Below are 23,013 nucleotides of genomic sequence, written 5' to 3'. Positions count from 1 at the left end.
CAGAAACCTTCCCCCAGTGCCAAGAACAATTGTATCAAGTTTCATCACAATGGCATAAACGGTTTATTGGGGAGCGGATGATGAGGATTCTACATCAATGATCTGGCCGCCGCCCTCCACCCGGTCCAAAATTTAAAACTCGCAAAAAATTCTACAATCGTGTTTACGTTTTACTTAAATATATATTATATAGAGGTGAATGAACTCTCAAGGTGAACGCCACCACTCATCTTGACACAGGAGATTCAAGTATCTACTATATTGTGACATTGCTGAACAACTCTACAATGCGAAAGCTATGACTGCTTCGCAAATAGGAATACCCAGGGCGGTGTTACCTGACTGGGCTCGCTCACACCCTACCACTAGTAAATACGCTGATACATTTTTAGGAGTTTTTTTATGTATTTGATTGTACGATGCAATACCTTTACCGTGGAAGGCAATCGTTGATATGTGTCAAATTTTGTTTTTTAATTGCTTTGATGGATGGACGAGCTCACAGCCCACCTGGTGTTAAGTGGTTACTGGAGCCCATAGATATCTACGACGTAAATGCCCCACCCACCTTGAGATATAAGTTCTAAGGTCTCAGTATAGTTACAACGGCTGCCCCACCCTTCAAACCGAAACGCATTACTGCTTCACGGTAGAAATAGACAGGGTGGTGGTACCTACCCGTGCGGACTCTAAAGAGGTTTTACCACCAGTAATACATGGTATAAGTAAACCAGGCTTCTTGTCCTCTAAGCCTCGAAGACAAAGAACTGAAGGTCGACAAGAGATACTAGACAAAAGGAAGTAGATCGTTAAGAGAAGAAGCTCAACTATTTTGTCTTTGCCCATAAATCCATTGATTACACTTTCTATGTTATGTATATACAACAAGTCCTTCTCTGTTTCAGAGACGAAGAGAGCCCACATCATGGCTGGTGTATCCTCCTTCCAGGATCCAAAAACTACTGGAGACGTCGAGATCTCAGATATCGCGACCATCTGTCATCACTTGTGAGTGTACCGAGAATTATTATTAAATATATTTTCATAAACCAAACTTGGAGGTCCGTACGGAGTCAGTAATCCGTCAATATTAACGAGTATCAAAACACAATCAAGCTTTAATTAAGCCTCTACCGTGATCCACAACCACACAGCAACTCTATATAAATATAGTGAATCTCTTTGCTATCATCCTATCGTCTCAGAGATGATCTTATCCATAAAATAATTGCAGTAAAGTACATATTAATTATTATAAACTAATGCGAGCAATTTCTTAATTTGGCTTAAAAATATTATAAGGGTTCAAATACTTTTACAAAGCTTTGTGCTACAAAATAAAAGTGAGATTGATTGTTTTTTTTTTTACGATGAGCAAGGAGTTAAGGGTGACGTGTCATCGCAAGCAATCGAATTGAAACTAACCGTCGTTCATAACATTAACAAATCCGATCAGAGTGTACTGCCATACGTGAGCACTCGTGAACACTGTACATAACAAACCTTCCCGGCTAATGGAGCCCAATCAATCATATATTATTTATTACGGCACACATATCATATTACATTCATACTAGAATGTTCTCGAAATTACTAAATCATATCTGTATTTCAAAAGAGCCAGTTGGTTTTTCGTCAGGTTTTTGCGAGTCGGTAACGTGGTCAAACATGACGCGCTATGGCGTGACATATCTAAACTATATTTACAGTTTAATGACGCGTTTTCGGGTACTTTATGGCTTCCTTGGTCATGCTAGCCCGCTGAGTTTCTCGCCAGATCTTCTCAGTGGATCGCGTTTCCGATCCGGCGGTAGATTCTGCGAAGCAAGGCTCTTGCTAGGGTTCGTGTTAGCAACGTCGTCAGGTTTGAGCCCGTGAGCTCACCTACTAGTTAAGGTTACGCTAAAATAGCCTCCCAAGGCTATCAGCTTAGGTAGGAATAAAAAAAAGGTCATACGGGCGACGCGGATGACGGCAGAGACGAAGCGTTGGAAATGGTGAAGAGGAAAATAATAATCGAGATTAAGGCCTTAAAATAGTTAGAACAAAACATTGGCTCCTGTAGTTAAGGTTGGGTAGGATGCGGATCGCTCGCGTGGAGCTGCTACACAGGATTTTTTTATCTTTTTTTCTGTCATATCTTCAAAAACATGTTGACTAATAGTTATGAATTTTTAGTCTTTCTTTAAAAAAACGTATGAATCGCTCAGTGAAATCTTAGCATCGATGATCACTCACGATGCTAATATCGGCTGTGTGCTAATATTCCTATCATACCAAAAACAATTTAGGACGATCTCAGACAGACAACATTTTTCGTAATATCTATCTATTAGAAATCATTGATGAATAGGTGGTTGAAGTTGACCAAATAACATGTCACGGTAAAACAATCTGATTGAAGCAGTGTTCACTGCTATGCTCACTATACTTTTGTTCACTATGCTTTTAAATATCATTTCAAGTTAACTATCGCTACTGCGCTAATTTTCTTTTCTCAAGGTTTTTTGTTGTACGTTGACACCCGATGACAGGACCAAATCATCCTTAATTCATTGCTCACAAATCCTAATATCGTAACAGGAAACAATAATGTGTCTTTGTGTGCGTACGAGCTTTGAATTCTAACCAAATAATTACTGAGGTTCCTTTGATTTAAATTCAGTTGATGAGATGATATTAGTTGTGGGAAATCTTATTCGATAATACAAGCAGAGAGCTCGAGGCGTGCTGTCCACGGGCCCCGGTGACTGGTGGAGTTCTATAATATCACTAAATTTGTAAAGGCACCGGCCCTTCGCGTCTTATATTTTGATCATTAACTAATAATGGCAAAATAACTAACAATGGCAAGAAATCAGTTTAATCAAATTCTTCATCTCAGCCATTGAAAATCTCCCGACACTGCTTAATGACAAAGATTGCTTTTTTGGAAGGAGGTATTACTGGTGGCTCGGAGGCCTTTCCAGTTAAGTTTGCTGACAGCTACCTCCTACCTACGGAGACCTACCAATTCTAGAACAGCTGCTTCGCGAATAAATCTACTACCGGATCGGAATCGTGAGATTCAGCGAGAAACTCCACCGGTCGATATAGGGGTTAGGTTCTACGTCACGTTAGGGTGTCGACGGTGACTGACAATCGGGACTGAAGGGGCTAAAGTGGGCCTATGTGTGTACGGGCCGCGTGAGCGAACACTACACTCGCGTAAGTCATTTAAGGCCAAATCCAAGTTTTGCAAAGCGTTACCTCTGACGAAGGGAAATTTTACTCTGCTTACGTTCATTAAGTACTGCCGAAGATAAATGCGGCGTGGTCACTGACAGATTTCATATGTGGACCGAATATCATGGATGCATCCAGGCTGACTCTCAGATACCTGATCTTCCTGACGCATGACATTGATTGGACGACACAGCTATTAAGCTTCCAAACCAAGAAAAAACGATGGACAATGCCATTGTAAATATGCTATCATTCGTAGTTGTGAAGCTAGCACCTATGTGTCTTTAAATGCACCTATAATCCGGAATAATTTATTTGTGACCGTCACGTGTCTAATCTTGAAACTGTGCCATGTAGGTCATCGCCAACGAGTCCTGTGCTGCATGGCCGTGGGATGTCTCGTGCCGAACCCATGATCAACATAATTCATTTCAAAAGGGAGAGTTTTTCTGTACCAAGTGTGAAGCACAGCACACGGTGTAGTTCTGTTGATAATATTAATGACTACATTTTGCATCTCACTCTAATTACGCGGAGCTACCCAATAATGGAAGTGACATGGAAATGAAATATTTAAATTAAATGATTTAGGAATTTTCGAGTTTTTTTTTCGTTTGACAATAGAGCAGGTTATTAAATTTGTAAAACGTTTATTTAGTAGGAATAATATCTTAACGAGGTCAGAGCCGCATTTTAAGGACGGGTACCGTAGGAGACAACGACCAAAGTACATATATGAAACTTATTTTTTGACTTACTTATTTTTTAACGTCAAGCCCTACTTACGGCAAACCGGACCTCAAGACCGTGATAGTACTTTCTGTGCACAAAGATGATATTATGTACATGAATGTCAATGTAATTTTTGTTTATACCGGTCATTTAGAACATCCTTAAAGAACTCACGACTTTTTCTCTCATCCGTGACCATGAAAACTTAAAAGTAATATCTAAACACTAAATTAATTAATATGACAAAGAAGACTGAGAGTAGATTGTCATTTATGTTGTTTGGGTATCGACCGCGCCCTGTCTATGTGCCAACTTCAGTTAGATTTTTATGGCTAACGTGCGTTCTATACATCTTTGTAAGCATTTGCAAATTCGGTTGTACGGTGTAATCTGCATGAGGGTGCGGGGGTGCGGGGGTGCGGGGGACGGAGCCAGGTGCGGGGGCGGCAGATGTCTTCCGAACCTTGTTCTGACCCATATTTCACTGTGCAGGGTTGCTACTTATTTGATTGTGTCTTAAATTATTTTGTGTTCTAAAGTCTTAGATTTGTTATCAGTGGATACTTGGATATCCATAGACAGTGTTCAATTTTAGCTCGTCTGTGTTAGTTTAGTTTAGTTTTTATTTTCTACATATTTCTTTATTTTGTAGACCTACACGCAAATAATACAAAGTAGGTATACATATTCTTAATGACTGGTCCTGGTTTATACATTTTACGTTAACGATTCGTTAAATGATCACCGGAGTGCTCGAAAGCGTTCAAGTTGAAGTAATTTATGGTGATAAATGTCATAATCAATCAATCAAATCACAATCCAAATGTAATACTCGTATATTAATATGCATTTAAGATTCTAAGAAGAGAGACTTCTTAAGTAAAGCAAATATTTTGGGTTCAATTGTTATCATGGACTCCTTGGAACCGCTGGTAGAGCTTACTTTAACATTCACTCAGTTTGCTTAACATTTAAGTTCAAATTGAAGTAGTGTTACTCTGTTGGTAAATAAGAATGAGTGTAAAAATGTCATTGTCATTTATAATATTTATTTGAAATTGATAAAAAAAAACAACGTCGAATAAATCCAGGAAGATGTCTTTTAATCTCAAGATATATTGTAAGGCAGTAAAAACAACTGAATAGTATTTATATTATTATGCCAACATTAATAAACCTATAGGCAGCCCTGAACCAAAGTTTAATAGCCAAATAAAATGAGCCTTATCGGCGTGGAATAGGGCGAACCCTTCACACCACACTCGAGGCCCAACATTTGGCACGCGCGACTCCAACAATAAAACCGGTGGCTTTTTTCTATGAATGAACTGAATGTATATCGACACCGCGGCGTCCACCTTGGACCAGCAGGCTGAACACAACGTATGGTATGATAACAACCCCAGCAGGCTGCTAATTATTTCTAGACTGTTTTTGCTTCAATATAAACACTTTTGGTTTTATATTCAGTTTTCCCCGTCGCACACACTTGATGATTAAAACTCAAAAGCCGTCATGAAAATAATTCACGGTAAGTGGGATACATAGTATATTTGACCAGTTCGTACCTGCTTTAAGAACGAGCGGCATTGTTAGACCACTAAAGCAGGGCCCTACTGCCTTACGAGAACCTTCGACCTTGTATTCCCAACACTTAGCACGTGCGAATCAATACTGTTTTAATTGCCTTAATATAGGAAGATAGGAAACATATTTTTATAACATGTCTTAGTTTTGCTTTGTTTTTCTTTTGTTAGTGGTTAGTATAAGTACCCACTTGTCTGCGTTTTCGAAGCCGTTTCGATGCAATGATAAAGAGAAGTTCATTACAAAGCTGGATGGTATGTGGCAGAAAGGATTTTTGGAAACGCACAGTGGATGAAAGCAGTGATCCTGAGTACCTACTACGAATGAGCTTTGCTCCGGTGGCGGGCGCCGCGATTGTATTAACGAGATAATGGGATTATTCCAAACAATTCCTCAGAGTACAAAACCTAGAGAAAACCGAAGTCTCTCCGTAGAGCCAGAGGTTCCAGACAATCTGTGAGAATAGGGTTATCGACATCATTTTTTTTATCATAACATCATATTTATACATCGCAACAACTTGACTTACAAAATGAAACTTCATTTTTGCAGAAGATGTGGCAGGCGATCTAGCACATTTTTATAGATAACTACTATTTTAAGCAAGCACCTTTCCTTCGAGGTAATGTTAGTTTTACATCAGATACGTACCTACTCATTTTTATCGCTGAGTGTAAGGAGGAGCGCAGCAGAGTGAAGGTAACGGATGTTAATTTGCGGTGAATGGGTGTTTGTCGAGGTTCAAGTTCAGTTCGTCTCAGAGAACAAGGCGGGTCGATGACCCCGGACTGCGAAGTCTCTGACGTAACGACACAACATTCATTACTTACCTACCCTACTCGCCGCTCCGTCTAACCTGATAACGATCGATCCTCGAGATACGACACATTTCACCCGCCTGACCACTTACCGTCCGAGCACCTTACGTTTTAAATGAGTACCACGTCGACTTGTATTCTTTCAAAAATCGAGAGTGCGCAAAAACTGTAGCCGTCGTCCGAATGAATGGACGGTCGAATGCCAGTTTTTGTCCGAGACTCGAATCCCAAAACGACATTCCTGAAGTGCGCTGCGGAGTCGCGAGCCTCCGCCGGTTCGAGTCCGCCCCGTATGTAAAATGGCCCGAGAGGAAAATCCATAACGGCACGCGGAAAACCCTTTTAATATACGGCACGTAAATAAGGGACGGGAGGGCGGGCGCGGGCGGGGGGACGGGCAGCGCGCAGCCATTGGCCGACAAGTCCCGCCCCCGCCCGCCCCCGCCCGCCGACAAAAAAACCTCAGGAAAAAAGCGGCGCTCGCACGGCAGTGTCTCACGGACGCGCTCGGTGGGCGGACGCTCGCACCGGAGAGACGGCGCGACCCAAGACCGGCGGCCGCGGCCGCGCCATGCCCGCGCTGGCTCTGCGCGACCAGCCGCTCGACTGCTCCATGCGCCTGCGCGACCTGCCAGCCTGGCCGCCACGCCAGCCGCGCGACCATCACCACCACGGTCAGTGTCCGGTGCCGATATCGATTCCAGTGTCCCAGTGATCTGTGTGTCATCTCCACGGCCTCCCGTACCTATATAGAGTCGTGGTCGTGCTCGTAGCGAGGGCTCTGATCGTTTCTTCCCCGGCCCCTCGGAGCCGCGGAGCACGTGCGCCTGTTGTGTCTCTGGGGTCACCTCGCAGACCCCGGTCGTGAGTTAAACAAATTTGAACGATATCGAATGTCGGTCGTATCGGGTCGTTCTGATGGATCGGTTGGACGGAGGAGCCGGTGTAGGCGCATTCCCATCGACAACGAATTACTCTGTGATTAAAAACAGAATTTACATAAAAATTGAATGTTTTGCATAGCGCGAGCGGCGTATAATTAGAGGTCGGCTGTAATTTATTAACCAAATTACGCATTTGCATAGAATTTAATTAATTCCGAGACACTGTAATCTTGAGGTTTGAGAACTGTAACATTATTCAAATGAGTCGTTGCACGTCGGGAGATTTACGATAAAACAAAACATCATTTCTTAAAAAATGTGGCAACTAACTCGAAAAAACAGATAAATTGGGTAATTAAAACATTGATGTTAGATAACGTTTATTTACTTTTATCTTTGTAATTATCTTATCGAGGATCAATGTTGATTTACAGCATAATAGCATTTAATTAACGTGCTATTCGCGTAAAACGAAAAGAACGCGTAAAATATCCGCCACCTCCATAAATAAGCGGGGTCGACTCATTCTGGCGAAATCCCTTATCGGAAGTTATGTTGGGGTCAGGTGGGTCGCATTGTGATTTAGCGCGGGCTCGCACTGAGACCTGCAGGCAAGGGTTGCTCCAGTCGCTCCCCTGAGCCTTCTAAGAACACCCTACGTAAATAATATTAACTCTCTTATACTCGCCTTTTTGTCACCTCACCGCTCTCAACCCGTGTGCAAAATGATTTCTATCACATTATGATGATTACCACTATCGTCTATTTAAGAAGAACACATTTCCGTCATGTTAGTTATCAGTTCTTTTCAGTTAATCTGCACAATTGCTTCAATTCACAGATTTGTGTCAAAATTCGAATATTTTTATTTAAATTTATATATAGGTAATGACTATTGAGATTCGTACGCCACAGTAGGTAAATTCAAATAATCCTAGTTGAAGTGGTAGGTATATAGCAGCCGTCGATAATTTACTAGGCGTCGATGTGACAACAATATTTGCTGAGTTCGGAAAGTCGTTGAAACGACAACAAGCAACGGGAACGAATGTCTTCATCTTAAACAATAACCGCATTAAAATGAAATTACGATTCGGAAATTCGTGGGTCTAATGTCGGTGTAATGAGGTGATATCGGTAAGTGAATGATCGGGCGCCGGAGTCACGCGTTGTTTACGAGTCTAATAATACAATTGTCGGTGTTATTTTATTTTATATAATGAGCGACAGTGGTACTTTCGCGTTTGGTGGGACCGACGTGAACTTTAGACCTCCGTCACGCAAGCTCTCGATGCCACCACCTGTTCTACGAAAAGAAAACCGTTCACTGCGGTCCCCGGGCTCACCTCGCGGCCGTGTTTTGCTATTCAATATTTCTGATTAAGTTTTCATGTCAGACAGATAAAGATTTACAATTTCCAAATTAAAATACAAAATATGAAAGCTATTTAGATGTATCGCGATAATTATAATATACATTACTCGTTCGCTAATGTTCGAGATAACGACATCATATGTACAAAGTATATCTATGTATTTTTTAGATAAGCCGGTGATTCATATGATTTTGTTTTCAGATAATTTATTTGAGTAATATTTGCATGAATTTGTTAATCTGAAGTGGTCACTTCCGTTACTATTAGTATGCAATACCTACTCGCACTTTTCCGTCGCTGTTATACTAAACATTTAAACAGTCCTATTATTTTCCTTACAACTAACCGTTAAAACATTTCCCTAGCGTCTTCACTAAACAAACCATTCTTCACGCCATTGATCCATAAAATATTCAGCGGCCGGTGCTCCCTGCACTATCCTCCGGAAGATAACTACTGTATTTATTCAAATTATTAAACAATAAAATAATAATTTGAAGACTTAATGACCATTATACCGTTCGTTGGTATTCTAAAAAGAATCCATCAGGTCATTAAATAATTGTTTTTGTAAATTAATTTTTATTTATACTAGCTTTTAATTAACATTCACTTGTATAGTGATCAGGCTAATTATTTTAATAGGAATAACTTTGAGTAGTATTTTACATCAAAGTACACACACACACACACACACACACACACACACAGGTATACAGATAATTCGATTGGAAAAGTAAATATATATGCTTAACCGGCCTACCTTCTATAAACTGCATAAAACAAATAAAGTTCTATCGAATTATAAAAAATCGCCGCCGTGCGTTTACTGGTGGTAGGACGTATTGTGAGCCCGCACGGGTAGGTACCACCACCCTGCCCATTTCCGCCGTGAAGCAGTAATGCGTTTCGATTTAAAGGGTGGGGCAGCCGTTGTAACTATACTGAGACCTTAGAAGAATCTTAGAAGAATCTCAAGGCGCATTTACGTTGTAGATGTCTATGGGCTCCAGTAACCACTTAACACCAGGTGCGCTGTGAGTTCGTTCACTCATCTAAGCAATAAAAAAAGCACGTGGAGTATCCACCGAAAGCCGCCGTCGTGAGGTCAAACTTAAAAGTGAAAAGTACATTTCTTTACTATTTTGCCTAATTCTGAACTGGAACAACAATTGAACACAGTTTAATTCTTTAAAACGCCAGTATTATATTATTAACCGTCATAAACCACAAGTATATCGTATACAAACATCATTTTCTGTCACTCATACACATAACAAGAGTTCTCCAATCACTGACATTTTTGTACAAAAACATTGTTCTTAAAAACATTACCATTTTTCTCATGTTTGAATAACGTAAGCGTCGCATCGCCTGCCGCGAGTAAATACGCGGGTACCTACACGTGTGCGTGTGTCATCCAGATTTTTGCGATAAAGGTCGAATAGTCTTTCACACAGCTTGCGAAACACTGACACTCCATCACTGAACAAAACTAGATGAATTTAGTTTTTGTTACTTTTGAATTTAGTTTAAAAAAAAAACTTTTTGCAATCTGTTTGCCGAACCCCAAAATTTCGTGTAATGTTTTTATGAATTTACAATTTTTATAAGTACGCTTACAGTTATCTGTTAATGATATCGTTTGATTGTTTGTAGTGTAATGAATCACACGTCCTTGTTAGTGTTGTGCTTCGGTGTTACAGAGCAGCTCAGACCTCATGTCTCAAGGATAGCGTCATTCACAAATAACAATGATTGGGATTGGGACTTAAATGATTGGGTGTAGTCGCAAAGCCGTGGATCATATTTTTTTATTGCTTAGATGAGTGGACGAGCCCACCTGGTGTTAAGTGGTTACTGGAGCCCATAGACATCTACAACGTAAATGCGCCACCCACCTTGAGATATAAGTTCTAAGGTCTCAGTATAGTTACAACGGCTACCCCACCCTTCAAACCGAAACGCATTACTGCTTCACGGCAGAAATAGGCGGGGTGGTGGTACCTACCCGTGTGGACTCACAAGAGGTCCTACCACCAGTGAAAAATCATATCCCATATGAAAACCAGGTACGTCCACTCCTCAGCTCCTAATATACTAATGGTATTTCAGCAAACGAGGTGACGATCAATGCGTTCATAAAACATCAATTGTCAATAAACCATCCACAGCTGGTTTAATTGTGATTTCCCTTTAAATAGAAGAATTTCCGTTCGTATTTAACTTGTATTCATTAACTTGTTCGGTCAAGAGCTACCCAAAAACTAACTGACTCTTTCAGCATTGGCAAATGTTAATATGCAGAAATGGTATTTATATAGATTTGAGTGTAGTTTCCTGGTCTCGTGTTCTGGGTTACAACTCTTAGCTTTAACGACACAACATATTTTAACTAATAATGCTTATAATTTAAATACCTAAATATATAAAGTTATGTATGTGTATTTTGTAATACTTTTAGCATCGAAATTTGTATTTTTCCTGAAAATTTTATTTATTGAGGCGCTAATTTTAAGCAGTGTCCGTGAGGCCGGGAACTGCATGTAATCAAAACCTATTCTGGGATTATCGGGAACCCGTACAATAACAGTGTCATAGATAGCAGTCAATGCTTAAATAATTCATTTCCCACTATTTGTTCAAACATTAGCGCCAAACAACATTACCTAGAAAAAACAAACGTAATCTCTGCAAATATAACAGGCGATAACGATCGCAGACAATATTAATTAGTTAAATACACAAATCTAATTAATCAAGAACACAATTTCAAATTATTAATTAAAATCATTTTAAATAATCTACAGATAGTACAGATTATCGTGACATTTCGGCACATTTCGATAAATCATTTATTTGATTGTTAGATAAAAATCATAGTGTAGCATGTAGTATTAGAACGGGCCCGCCACAAATCGTTCTCAATCATATTATACATAAAATATCGTTGTAGCGATGTAGCCGCTGGATGGTCACAAATCGCGTCTCGCAATAGCAGAGTGACGGTTCCTAGACACAAATAAACACAGCCCTTTTTCTCAATGTCTCCAGATTACACAGGCTCACGTGGCGTAGTGAACTTGTACTCATTTCTCGGAATCGATTTTTCGTATTTAGGCCAAATTCGGCGTCATGTGTGAAGGTCTTACCCCTCGTCCAGCGGGGGTAGGGGAGGTCGCAATTAACCACCGCGGTCAACGACCCCGTTTCCTGGTTGATACAATGTGGAGTACTTTTACGAGATTAATAATCCGTTATTTTTACGTTTATTTCATTGTTATGCGATTTCTGTTGTGAATATTTTTGTTTAGAGTTTCGGTTACGATTAATAAAATTGTCTATTCCGTACTTTTAGTGAGATTAGGGCAACCATCTGTTGGCGATGTATGTAGGCAGTGTGGGTTAGTGAGAATCTATTCGGATGCGCACTTAGCTTTTTTGGACTGTCGTCTGAATTACCTACAAAATGCCCGGAATAAGACGGCACGCAGAATAATATGTCGATTTGTCAGTGCAGACGGGAGGTGGTAGTTTAAGGAAGCTACTTAAAGAGTCTCCTGTACTCCTCGCCCGAACGTTGAAGCCTGGCTCGAGGCAGAATCGGCACAGGTAGAAGGGGTGGCTGTACTCAATATTGAAACCAACACGCGGCTACCCGAAGGTTGTTTGGGTAACAGGTGAAAATTATTTCACATCGACCATTACGGTTGGCGAACGTCAAGTCACCTAAGCTGTACCGCTAGTGTTCCGGGATAGTTGCCGAGTCGGAACACTCTACGCGCTTCCTTTGGTCACCCCAAGCCTGATCACTCAGACAGGCCACCTCCTATAAGGAGCTGAAGCTGTGCGGAGAGAGAAATCCCTTTCTCTAAAGCTTCGCTGCGTCCTTCTGTGGCTTCACTATCTCGTATCGTTTTTCAAGACTCGTCACTGCCGAGCACGGTAGTCCCGACGGTCGGCTTATATAAGCGATAAGGACACTGCTCCTTCCAGGAAACAAGTTGTTAGCGTATGTTCCGCTACACAGCACATGACAACACTCTTCTCGTTACCACAACGGTGCCAAAATCCATTACCAGTTCTCCCTGGCGATGCGGTGGAGCTAAGCCGTAGCAACCGTGAGATATACACATTTGCATCAGCGGGATTGTGAGACACGGCCCGGTCCGTGAAGACTGAGTGAACCGCTTCGACGATTCGCTAAATCGCTGAGCTTCGCCTCTTCTCTTAACTAGTACTAGGAGTCGCATCGCTGCTTATACCCGACGGCGACACCGCTCACCACCATAGCTTAAACGGTAGGCAGCGGCTTGGCTCTGCCTCTGGCATTGCTGAAATCCAAGGGCGACGCTAACCACTCACCATCAGGTGGGCCGTATGCTCGTCTGCCTACAAGGGCAATAAAAAAAAATTAAGTAATCCTTGCACCAACTCGATTATTAACTTAATAATGAAGAGTGCATGTTCTCTTGTAGATTATACACACGCGCGTCGTAAAAAGCAATAGAAATATTAACCATCAAAATACCCATATCAGACCAAACAATTGAAATAAAATCAAATATTACAGGGAGATGTGACGAACGAATAATTTGAAATTTCTTTTAAATATACGAAAGAACCATTAAAATTCTTAATATTTTTTTTTTGTTTCAACACAATAAAGATATCAATTTATAAACAATCTTCAATAGCGGTTGCCTGGTAGTAATTACTGTTCGCAAGACCGCCAATTGGAGAAACTCGTTACTATTGATACTAAATATTCGTTTCTAACTTGCAATGTACGTAAGGTGGTACGTAAGATGAATGTATGAATAAATTATATAAATAAATACATCAGACACGCACATATGGTAACATATTCTTGGCGCGTGGACCTCGACGATTGACAACTAATAAATTTGAAACGAGTAGGTACATTATGCACACACACACACACACACACATCGATAAATAACTGCAACACTGCTTCGATGTGTGAACTTGATGCATGTGCGAATATGTTAGTTTTTATATACAAACATATCGTACGTACGTCAGTATATATGCGGACGTGTAATTCAATTCAAATTCAAATTCAAAATCATTTATTTCAACTTAGATGTCAGCATAACACACTTGTTGAATGTCAAAATATAGATAAAAATGTTAACTCTACCACCGGTTCCAAAAAGAGCCACAGTCCTGAGAAGAACCGGCGAAACAAACTTCAGCGGGTTTTTTTTTTGTTTTTTCTCAAGTATTTTCTTTTTTTTAAATAAGTAAATATATTTACAATAAAGGAAAAAACAAGTCAGAAAAAAAAATAAAAAAATTAAAAAATTAAAAATGTAAATGAAAAGGCCAGGAGCGAACGCCTCATTCCCACGTAGTGCCATCTAGTAAATAGTCCTTAACTTTATAATATGCCTTGTTGCACAAACGTTCCTTGACAGTTTTATTAAATCTATGAACAGGTAGTAATTGAACGTTTTGTGGGATCTTGTTGTAAAGTTGTACACCCAGCCCCCTAAAAGAGTTGCTTATTTTCTTAATTCGAGCCGCCGCGCCGGCAACGCAAGCCTATGTTTGTTCCTAGTGTTCACATTATGCAAATCGCAGACTCTGGGGAATTCTTCAATGTTTTTACGCACGTACAATAAATTTTAAAAAATGTATTGGGACACTAAAGTTAGAATTTTGATTTCCTTCAACTTGTCCCTCAAGGATTATCAGGATAGGATATCATTTAGTACCGTGTAAGTAGTTTTATTTTCGTATTTATTAGACTTTAGAGCCCATTCAGCGTGTAGCGATGGCAGACGATCGAGCTTACAGCCCCCCCGGTGCAGAGTGACCGCGGAGTCCATAGACAACGTGACCCATCGCGAACGTGAGGTTGAAGGGTCAATTGTATTGTATACTGACTGTCCTAGCATTCAGAACGTAAGCTATGGTACCCACCCGTGCGGGCCAGTTGTCGCCCATTCGCCGATGAATATTATGACGGGTCCCGAAAAGACGAGAGATATTAAGGCTACACTTGGATATATGTATGTACATCCCCTAGTAGTCGAAATTCGACTATAATTAATTGAAATTATAAGTTTCAACATTATTATGATTCTATTGTTAAAGATATACTTTTATAATCACAGATTTTGCCAAGATAGATATAGATTTTTTTATTTTTATTGTTTAGATGGATGGACGAGCTCATAGCCCACCTGATGTTAAGTGGTTACTGGAGCCTATAGACATCTACAACGTAAATGCGCCACCCACCTTGAGATATAAGTTCTAAGGTCTCAAGTATAGTTACAACGGCTGCCCCACCCTTCAAACCGAAACGCATTACTGCTTCACGGCGGAAATAGGCAGGGTGGTGGTACCTAAGCGCGCGGACTCCCAAGAGGTCCTGCCAACAGTGATTACGCAAATTATAATTTTGCGGGTTTGATTTTTATTACACGATGTTATTCCTTCACCGTGGAAGACAATCGTGAACATTTGTTGAGTACGTATTTCTTTAGAAAAATTGGTAGCCGCCTGCGGGACAACATTTAATACAAACAATATTAATCTATTCTCAATTAGACCATAGATTTTAACTAAAAACAAAAGAGTAGATATGCGTGTATTTCAAATACATGATTGTGTGTGTAACGTTTTTTTTAATTGATTAATGTATTTTTTAAACAATTTAAAAAAAAAATTAGCACTCTGTACTTTTTTTCTATATTCTCTATAAGTGTGGGAAAGCTCATACTCCTCCGTCCGCGCAATTTTCGTAAAAAGGGGTACACGGTTTCGGCTTCACGTATTAATATATAAATGTTAACGCACGGGGGTAGAAATACAAGCGTGCCTACAACATTCACAGTAAAATAATTCCATCAAACCCAATAGTCCACCAGCTACATTCAGAAGTGTCCCCATTTTCAATTGACAAAGAAAGCTCTTACAGTAAACAGTTTGTAGTTAAAAGGGCGCCCCCTACAATTGGATTTAAACATTTCGAATTACCATTCTTTGATTCGCGGGTTAGCCAAATGGGGTAGATTTATGGAGTGGCCGAGTGCGTCCCGCGGGTGACCCGGCGGACGTAATGGACGGGACCGGACACCGATGTGTTTCACTGGACGATTTACTGCGCTGCCCTGCCACTCGCCAGGGCTGTCGCTCTAGGATCCGCTACTACCAAATACTAGTTGTTACCTGATTACACAAATATACTAACAGACCCTGAATATCGACAGGCTTTTTTTCCTGCCTATGCTGATAGCCTTGTGAGGCTATATCAGCGTTACCCTAGCGTGTAGGTGAGCTCACGGGGCTCAAACCGCAGGTGTTGCTAACACTGGCCCAAGTAAGAGCAGTGCTTCGCAGAATCTACCACCAGATCGGAAACGCGACCCACTGAGAAGATCCGGCGAGAAACTCAGTGGGCTGTGTCTGTGGCTCGACAGCCTTGTTGGTTGCTGCCCAGCCGAAATCGGTATTTGGGTCTGGGTGAGCTTGTTGTTGTCTCGTATGATTATTTCATTGGATTGGATGTTTCATTGGATGTCCTAGTTTTATTTCTTTTAAGGAATAATATCTGTACACCAGCACTTTATCTGCATCATTATTATTATATTTGATGGATTCTTGAACAGGCCTAGAAAATAGATTCAATAAAATCTATCTAATAGAAGCACTACCACGCCATACCATACTTGTATACTATAAACTTACTTAAACTATAAGATCGTACATATAACGACAACCCTGTGCTGTAGTGACCCTAGTCTAAACAGTTTTCAACCCTACTACCCCGTCTGTTAATGCTGCTATATCTTTTATCTTTAAGAATGGTCCCTATTTACGAATTCATCCCTACTTCAACATTATCGGCCCATAGAACTCTTACCTCCTTTTATACTACACTAATGTATTAATTTATAAATAAACGGGGAAGTTTTACGGGATGTGGATATGTATAGAAACGATATAGCTTTCATTGTTGATGTTTGTCTCCTTTCTTAGTATAAAGTTGTCAGTCTTAATCTGAAGAATCTCAGCTTGAAGGTTTGGGCAGCCGCTGCACTGATACCGTTGCGCTGACCCGAGTGATGATGATTTACTTGTGTTTCAAGGGGGGCTAAGACATTTTGATATCTATGAGTATAGCTCACAGCTGTCAAATATTTTCAACAAAAATTGTGGCTGAGACCATACCTCGAATCCACACGCCTTGGACCACTGATCGCACATTATTTAAGGCAATAACTAAACATTGGTTTTGCAATATTTTCATTGGTCGATCGAAGCCTTAAATCAAAATATTTTATTGAAATATAATTTACATAAATCTTACCCTAGTAAAATTACACCCTACACTTATAAAATGACATAATACATACACTACCCCTATCCGATGCGGGAATTTGCATAACCCTTCGTTATCTCAGGGGAGTGATACAGTTTAATATGTAGTGTTGAATTTGTGGAATTTAGATTTAAGGGTGGAGTGTTCTAACGCGTTGACAACTTAATTATTATACATATAATATGTTTTATTTGGATACGTATTGAATGGTATTACTTTGTTGAATAATTAGTGAATTCACCAATAGAATTAATTTAAGCCGGTAACGAACTAAGCGTTGATCAAATTTTTAATAAACTCAATGTCAAAGATGTAGCATATCTGAAATCAGTCGTACAAGAAGCTCTAGTGTCATATGATTTGTAACAAATAGTAAAGAAATTAACATTCTCCGTGCGACATGCGCCCCACCACACAATTACGACGAAGTCTAGCTTACTGCAGCAGTGTATGCGTGGACGGCTATCTATTCTGTTCTCTAATGGCACCTAAATTGATAAATTATATCTTTATCTACCCGCGATCATGTAAACTAATATAATTAAATTGTAGCATGAATTAACTAACGCAATGTTTTCAAGTACAAGCCGCGGAAACTTGAAAAACCGCTTCCGTGTTGACTTACTAATAGTGTTCCATTAAATAATTAAGCACAATCGTAAACATAATATGACCTTGTCCGCGGTACATTATAGCTGTACGCACCGTACACGGAGGTCAACGACCTGTTTTTTGGAAGCTCCCACACGCGTCATTAATGAATAAACTTGAATGGAACAAATCCTTTTTCCTTTTCATTTATTATTTGTACTCATAAAGCACATTTATGGCTAGTTAGCTGCGCGTATGTACACACTAATCGACAATGAATCACTTTACGTGTGACTTTCAGAGTAAGACATACAGGGACCGACGAGCTTACAGCTTACTTGATGTTGAGCACTTATCTTTGTTCATCTTATGACACTGAAGTCCCTAATTGCTTTCTTGCCCCTAAAACTTGTAAACTGCGACTAAGGTCACCACTAGAGAATGGGCAGCCGTCCTCTGAGCAATATACCAGGGTAGTTCGATCGCCAATCGCCATTTACTGTAAGCACGCGTATTTTAAGGCCACTCATGTAGGTACCACCGCCCTGTTTACGGCTGCGACGAAGCCGCTATGTCTTTCGGTTTCAAGAGTGGGACAGCCCTTTATAATCTAACTGGACCTTCTTTGAATTGGTGGCGATATTCATTTTGTAGTACCGATGGGTCCCGGTTCCTCCTATACCCGCGCTACTACTGCTACAACTACTACTTTATGCAGTTCTCTGTTAGATACTCAGTGTGTCAAATAAAGACATGTCATTTAGTAAGCGCGTGTAAGATCGCAAAGGCTATTTATGTTACGTAGTCATAATTACTATCGATGGTCATCAAATTATAATGCAGCTCATCTCAATACGATGATCGTCCGAACTCATTATAATCGAACTATTATCGATAACCACAAGAACATAACGTAATGCAAAACTAAAATCGTCACGATGTGACGTCACGGAGCACGCACGTCTCAACCTTAGGGTTCTGTTCACAAAATGTTAAAAAACGTAAAATGCAGAAGTATTAGCTTAAGCTTAGGAGTTTGTTAAATAAAACTTGAGTGTGAAAATATACCTTTGAAGGTTTCAACGGAGCTTTACCTACATTAGAACATGCGGCTACATATAAGATAAGTAAGACATGCCACTTTATCTTAAATAGTCTGCGTATGTTCAATTGTCAGGAGAAATATTCCTGAATTCTAATCCAGAATCTTGAGTACGGAATTCTTTGTTTTCCGAGACTCGCTTTCTCGGTTTTTTTGATAAATATGAATAGAAATCAATTCACTTAATGCCGGCCATTTTATAGCGTACGTGTCCCACGAAACCACAGGTTCCGATGGTCAGTCCAGGCCAGTGGTATCGAACGCGGTTTGCAATCACGGTGCAGGTAGCTTCAGGCCGGACACGTACCAAACGCATCTTGCGTTTTACTCGAACCCACTTGTCATGGACTTAGACCCGATTATGCTGCTCTGCCACATCGAGCTGCTAAATGCGGCATCTGAATCAACCGTTTGTAATAGTAATAGGTATACTAGTTAACCCTGGAGTAACCCGCTATTTACAAAGAGGATTACATCGGGCCACCCGGTAATTGGAAACCAAATAAAACTATGAACCGAACGCAATGTTCTGATTGTAGGTTTGTTGGAAACTCCTACGGACAGACATTAGGATCAATCTATGAGATTCGAAGCGTTTGAAGAATATATACTAGAGTTGTACCAAATCAATTTTTTTTTTTTTTTTTTTTTCTTTTTATTGATGCACAAAACAAATTACAACCAAAGAAATTATAAGTTTAAATGTTTAACATAACAATCTGGATTGCAATTCAAAACAGGTGCATACAGAAAAATTTTTACAACTGAACAGATGCCTAAATACGATGTATACATACTCACATACGCTCACACTAACACACACACAGCCGCACGCACACACACTCACACACATATGTAAGTTACTATCTGATTAAATTAGATCTAATGTATTATTAACTGGACAATATTAATTATTTGAGAATATGTTTAACTAATTTACAATATTTATAAAAATTACTCTCAAATATATCAAGATCAGTGTTGTCACTTGCCAACTCATTATAATGTCGTGCCATTCTAACAATGGGATTAAAGTATGAGATGTTATTTTTGTGAACTTCAAGTGCAAAAAGATTAGTGCAATGTGATCTACGATTTATTATATAATGTATGATTTTGTACAAATAGACTAAGTCAAAGTATTTACGACGAAGAGATAAAGATTCAATTTTGAATTGGGTTAGTCTATATTCATAATTAAAATTATTTCGACCTGGTTTCAAACGGTAAGCTAATATCCTAAGACATTTTTTCTGCACTCTTTCAATATCATCTATATGAACTTTATAATACGGAGACCATATTGGTGTAGCATATTCCAAGAGACTTCTCACAAGTGAAAAAAATAAGTATAATACCGATTACTAATGTTAAACACCATAGATATCCAATCTGGTATAATAAGTCTTTAATCAAGTGCAATGAAGAGAAAAATAAGTATCACAAATTATTTAAAAAATTTAAAAATCCACGCGATTATGACGTATTCTCACTTCTCAGGAAAAGATGTAAGAAATTAGCTGTTGATTGTTACAATAACTATGTATCTTCTATTGAAAACTCACTTAATAAAAATATTAAAATCTTTTGGAGTTACGTTAACAATAGAAGAGTCCATGGATCTAACACATCTCTTCCACAAGCCATGAAGTTCGGTGAAACGATTGCAGTAAAAAAAAACGATAGTAGTAATTGATAATGATTCAAGAGCTGTTTAATTATGAGCTCCCGTTACTGACTAGCACCAGGTCGTGAGCCTCTCTATCGATGTCCTCTACTATCTGGTAGATAAGAATGAGAAGAAAGTGTTAATCGTCTAAAAGCCGTGCGTTAATCACTAGTCCAAATGAACGAAACTTAGCTGAACACGAAAGACGTAATCACGTCACAGCTCCTCAATATTATGTTAAAATCTATCTATTTAGTGATCCGGACGCGCTTATTTCCGTTGTCTGCTGCATTCGCAAGCAATTATTATGTTATATATTTGTGTGTTGTTGTCAGGATTTGATCAACGCTCTCAATATGTGTATAAACTATTTTATTCGGGACCGTTTTGAAGGTTCTTATTTGGGCGTTTTAAATTGTCGAAAATATAATTTAACATAAGTGAAAAATTGTATGGTTGAAGTGGTATAAAGGCGTTACTTTCACAATTAATCCAATACCACTCAGAAATTTGATATTGAAGTGTCCATTATAGAGAATAGCGTTGGTCAACGCCTTTCGTCTACAAAATTGACCAGCTGCTTCTACCTGACCAATTTTAAATGCACCTTTATTACAAAACATTCATGCCGTTAACAATCCATCTTAATTTTGCTGCACTTTTGCAATATGAGAATGTCTAATTTCAATAGACACCTATAAATTATCAATAGATTTGCTGTGTACAGCTCTTTTAAATTTGGACTTTTATTCCAAATCTGCCAGTCTTAGCCGACACTTGCCTGCTTTTAAAAAGTTATCGATGAGAGGTCTTTGCCGTTGGACGGTAATACGATATGTTCTTTGTTATGTGTTGTATGTGTGATTTGATTGGCGTGGGTGTGTGTGCATTGTCCGTTTGTTAAGAATTATGGTGACAGATACTGGTCAAGCACTTTGTTGAGTCGACGATTATATTTGTCTTTTGGTATAGTTTATATGTTATATGATACTCTTATAAGTTACACACTTAACGATGGTCACCATCAACATTAATAATCTACATAATAATGTTTTTTTCATCAGCGTGTAATTTAGGGTTGTAATTATTGAAATTGGTTTTTTTTTATTGCTTAGATGGTTGGACGAGCTCACAGCCCACCTGGTTGTTAAGTGGTTACTGGAGCCCATAGACATCTACAACGTAAGTGCGCCTCCCACCTTGAGATATAAGTTCTAAGGTCTCAAGTATAGCTACAACGGCTACCCCACCCTTCAAACCGAAACGCATTACTGCTTCACGGTAGGGTGGTGGTACCTACCCGCGCGGACAAAGGTCCTATCATATACCCATCACAAAAGGTCCTATCATCACTAAAAAAATGATTTAAAATTGATCGAATTTTCTAGTTAAGGATCTCGATTGAATGAATAACCACAGGAACAATCCTCGTGGGTCAGTGCGAATATGCTCCTCCATCCAGACCCGGAATGAGATTTTACTATTTGAATACAAACTTATGTGATAAACCTCAAAAACCAATTGAACGGTACTAGCGCGATGTAGAACCATTTCCGCATTACATGTTGCGTAATTACATTATAATATTGTTGCAGTGTCGGGCCGGGCTGACGTCACAAGCTTCTTCAACACACAGATGGTATTCGACCTAAAGGGTAAGACAACAATGACTATTATTACTTGCTTATCTTAATTCGACGAGCACATATTCGACCTTATTGAGGATCCAGTAGAAGCTATTTTTTCTAAGCCTTCTCTGTATATGCATATTGTAATGTGAACGGTAGTAGTTGTTTAATAGGTTTGATATTCAAACGTCACCTATGAATCATTTCGTCAACAGTAAGCTAATTAAGTTTTTGTCGGCCGCCACTGCACGACCTAGAGACGACGCTTGGTTATGTTGGGGTATTAGTTGTGTTTTGATTTTTACATTAATCCGTTTGTAATTCATTTGAAATTCACCGAATTCAAGATAAAAATATTTTAAAGTAATGTCCTATATATGTTTTGTTTTCAATTCATTTCACTATTGTTAATTTACTTTAATTCGAGATATTTTTCGCCATATTCATTACTTTAATTGCATACTTTTGCAAGTAAATGCTGTTTACAATATTTTCTAAAAGCAACTGAAAATCATGTATACAATCAATATAAAGATTTCCTGAATTCTGTTAATTGAATTTCAGACTAATTTAATATACTTAAAAGATCAGCCGCCTCGTGGGCATGTGGCTAGTGAACATAACTGTAACACGAATTTCGGCATCGGAATTTGGTGGAATATCCATATTTAGTGTTCGGAGACCCGGCCGGTGTATTGGTCCTTGCATCGGACGAGGACATCCGGCGCTTGGCCACAGAAACGAATAGTTTGCTAGAAACTATGGTACATAGTACATATGGAACTAGTTGTAGAAACACATAAGCTTTGTTAGACAATTTGTTAACATTTTAATGGAGCCTGTGCAAAAATCAAAGCGATTTGTAGAGAACAGATCTGTAGGTAATTGAACATTGAATTGTATTGAGCGACGGAGCGCGGTTCCGGCAGCAGCGAGACAAAACAACCTAATTAAATTAATACGAAAATTTTGAAAGATGTTTTTGTGACAGAGCCGGTGACACCGAATCATTTCTAATTCCGTGACGTTGCGTTTTTTATCCGCG

General features: G+C 39.4%; 1 protein-coding gene across 1 annotated transcript in view; it reads left to right on the top strand.

Annotated features, from left to right (window-relative positions):
• The first annotated feature begins 6,814 nt into the window (after positions 1–6,814).
• LOC114240544 (uncharacterized) overlaps positions 6,815–23,013 on the top strand; it is a 107,162-nt gene continuing 90,963 nt past the window's right edge. The window contains exons 1-2 of the mRNA XM_089731705.1: positions 6,815–7,036; positions 21,936–21,995. Of these exons, the coding sequence (XP_089587831.1) occupies positions 6,934–7,036; positions 21,936–21,995 (163 nt within the window). The 5' untranslated portion in view covers positions 6,815–6,933. The remainder of the gene's footprint in view (positions 7,037–21,935; positions 21,996–23,013) is intronic.

This window comes from Bombyx mandarina, chromosome 12, assembly GCF_030267445.1.
Source record: "Bombyx mandarina strain Sakado chromosome 12, ASM3026744v2".
In the NCBI taxonomy this organism is placed as follows: domain Eukaryota; kingdom Metazoa; phylum Arthropoda; class Insecta; order Lepidoptera; family Bombycidae; genus Bombyx; species Bombyx mandarina.
This window is presented reverse-complemented; position numbering and strand designations above follow the sequence as displayed.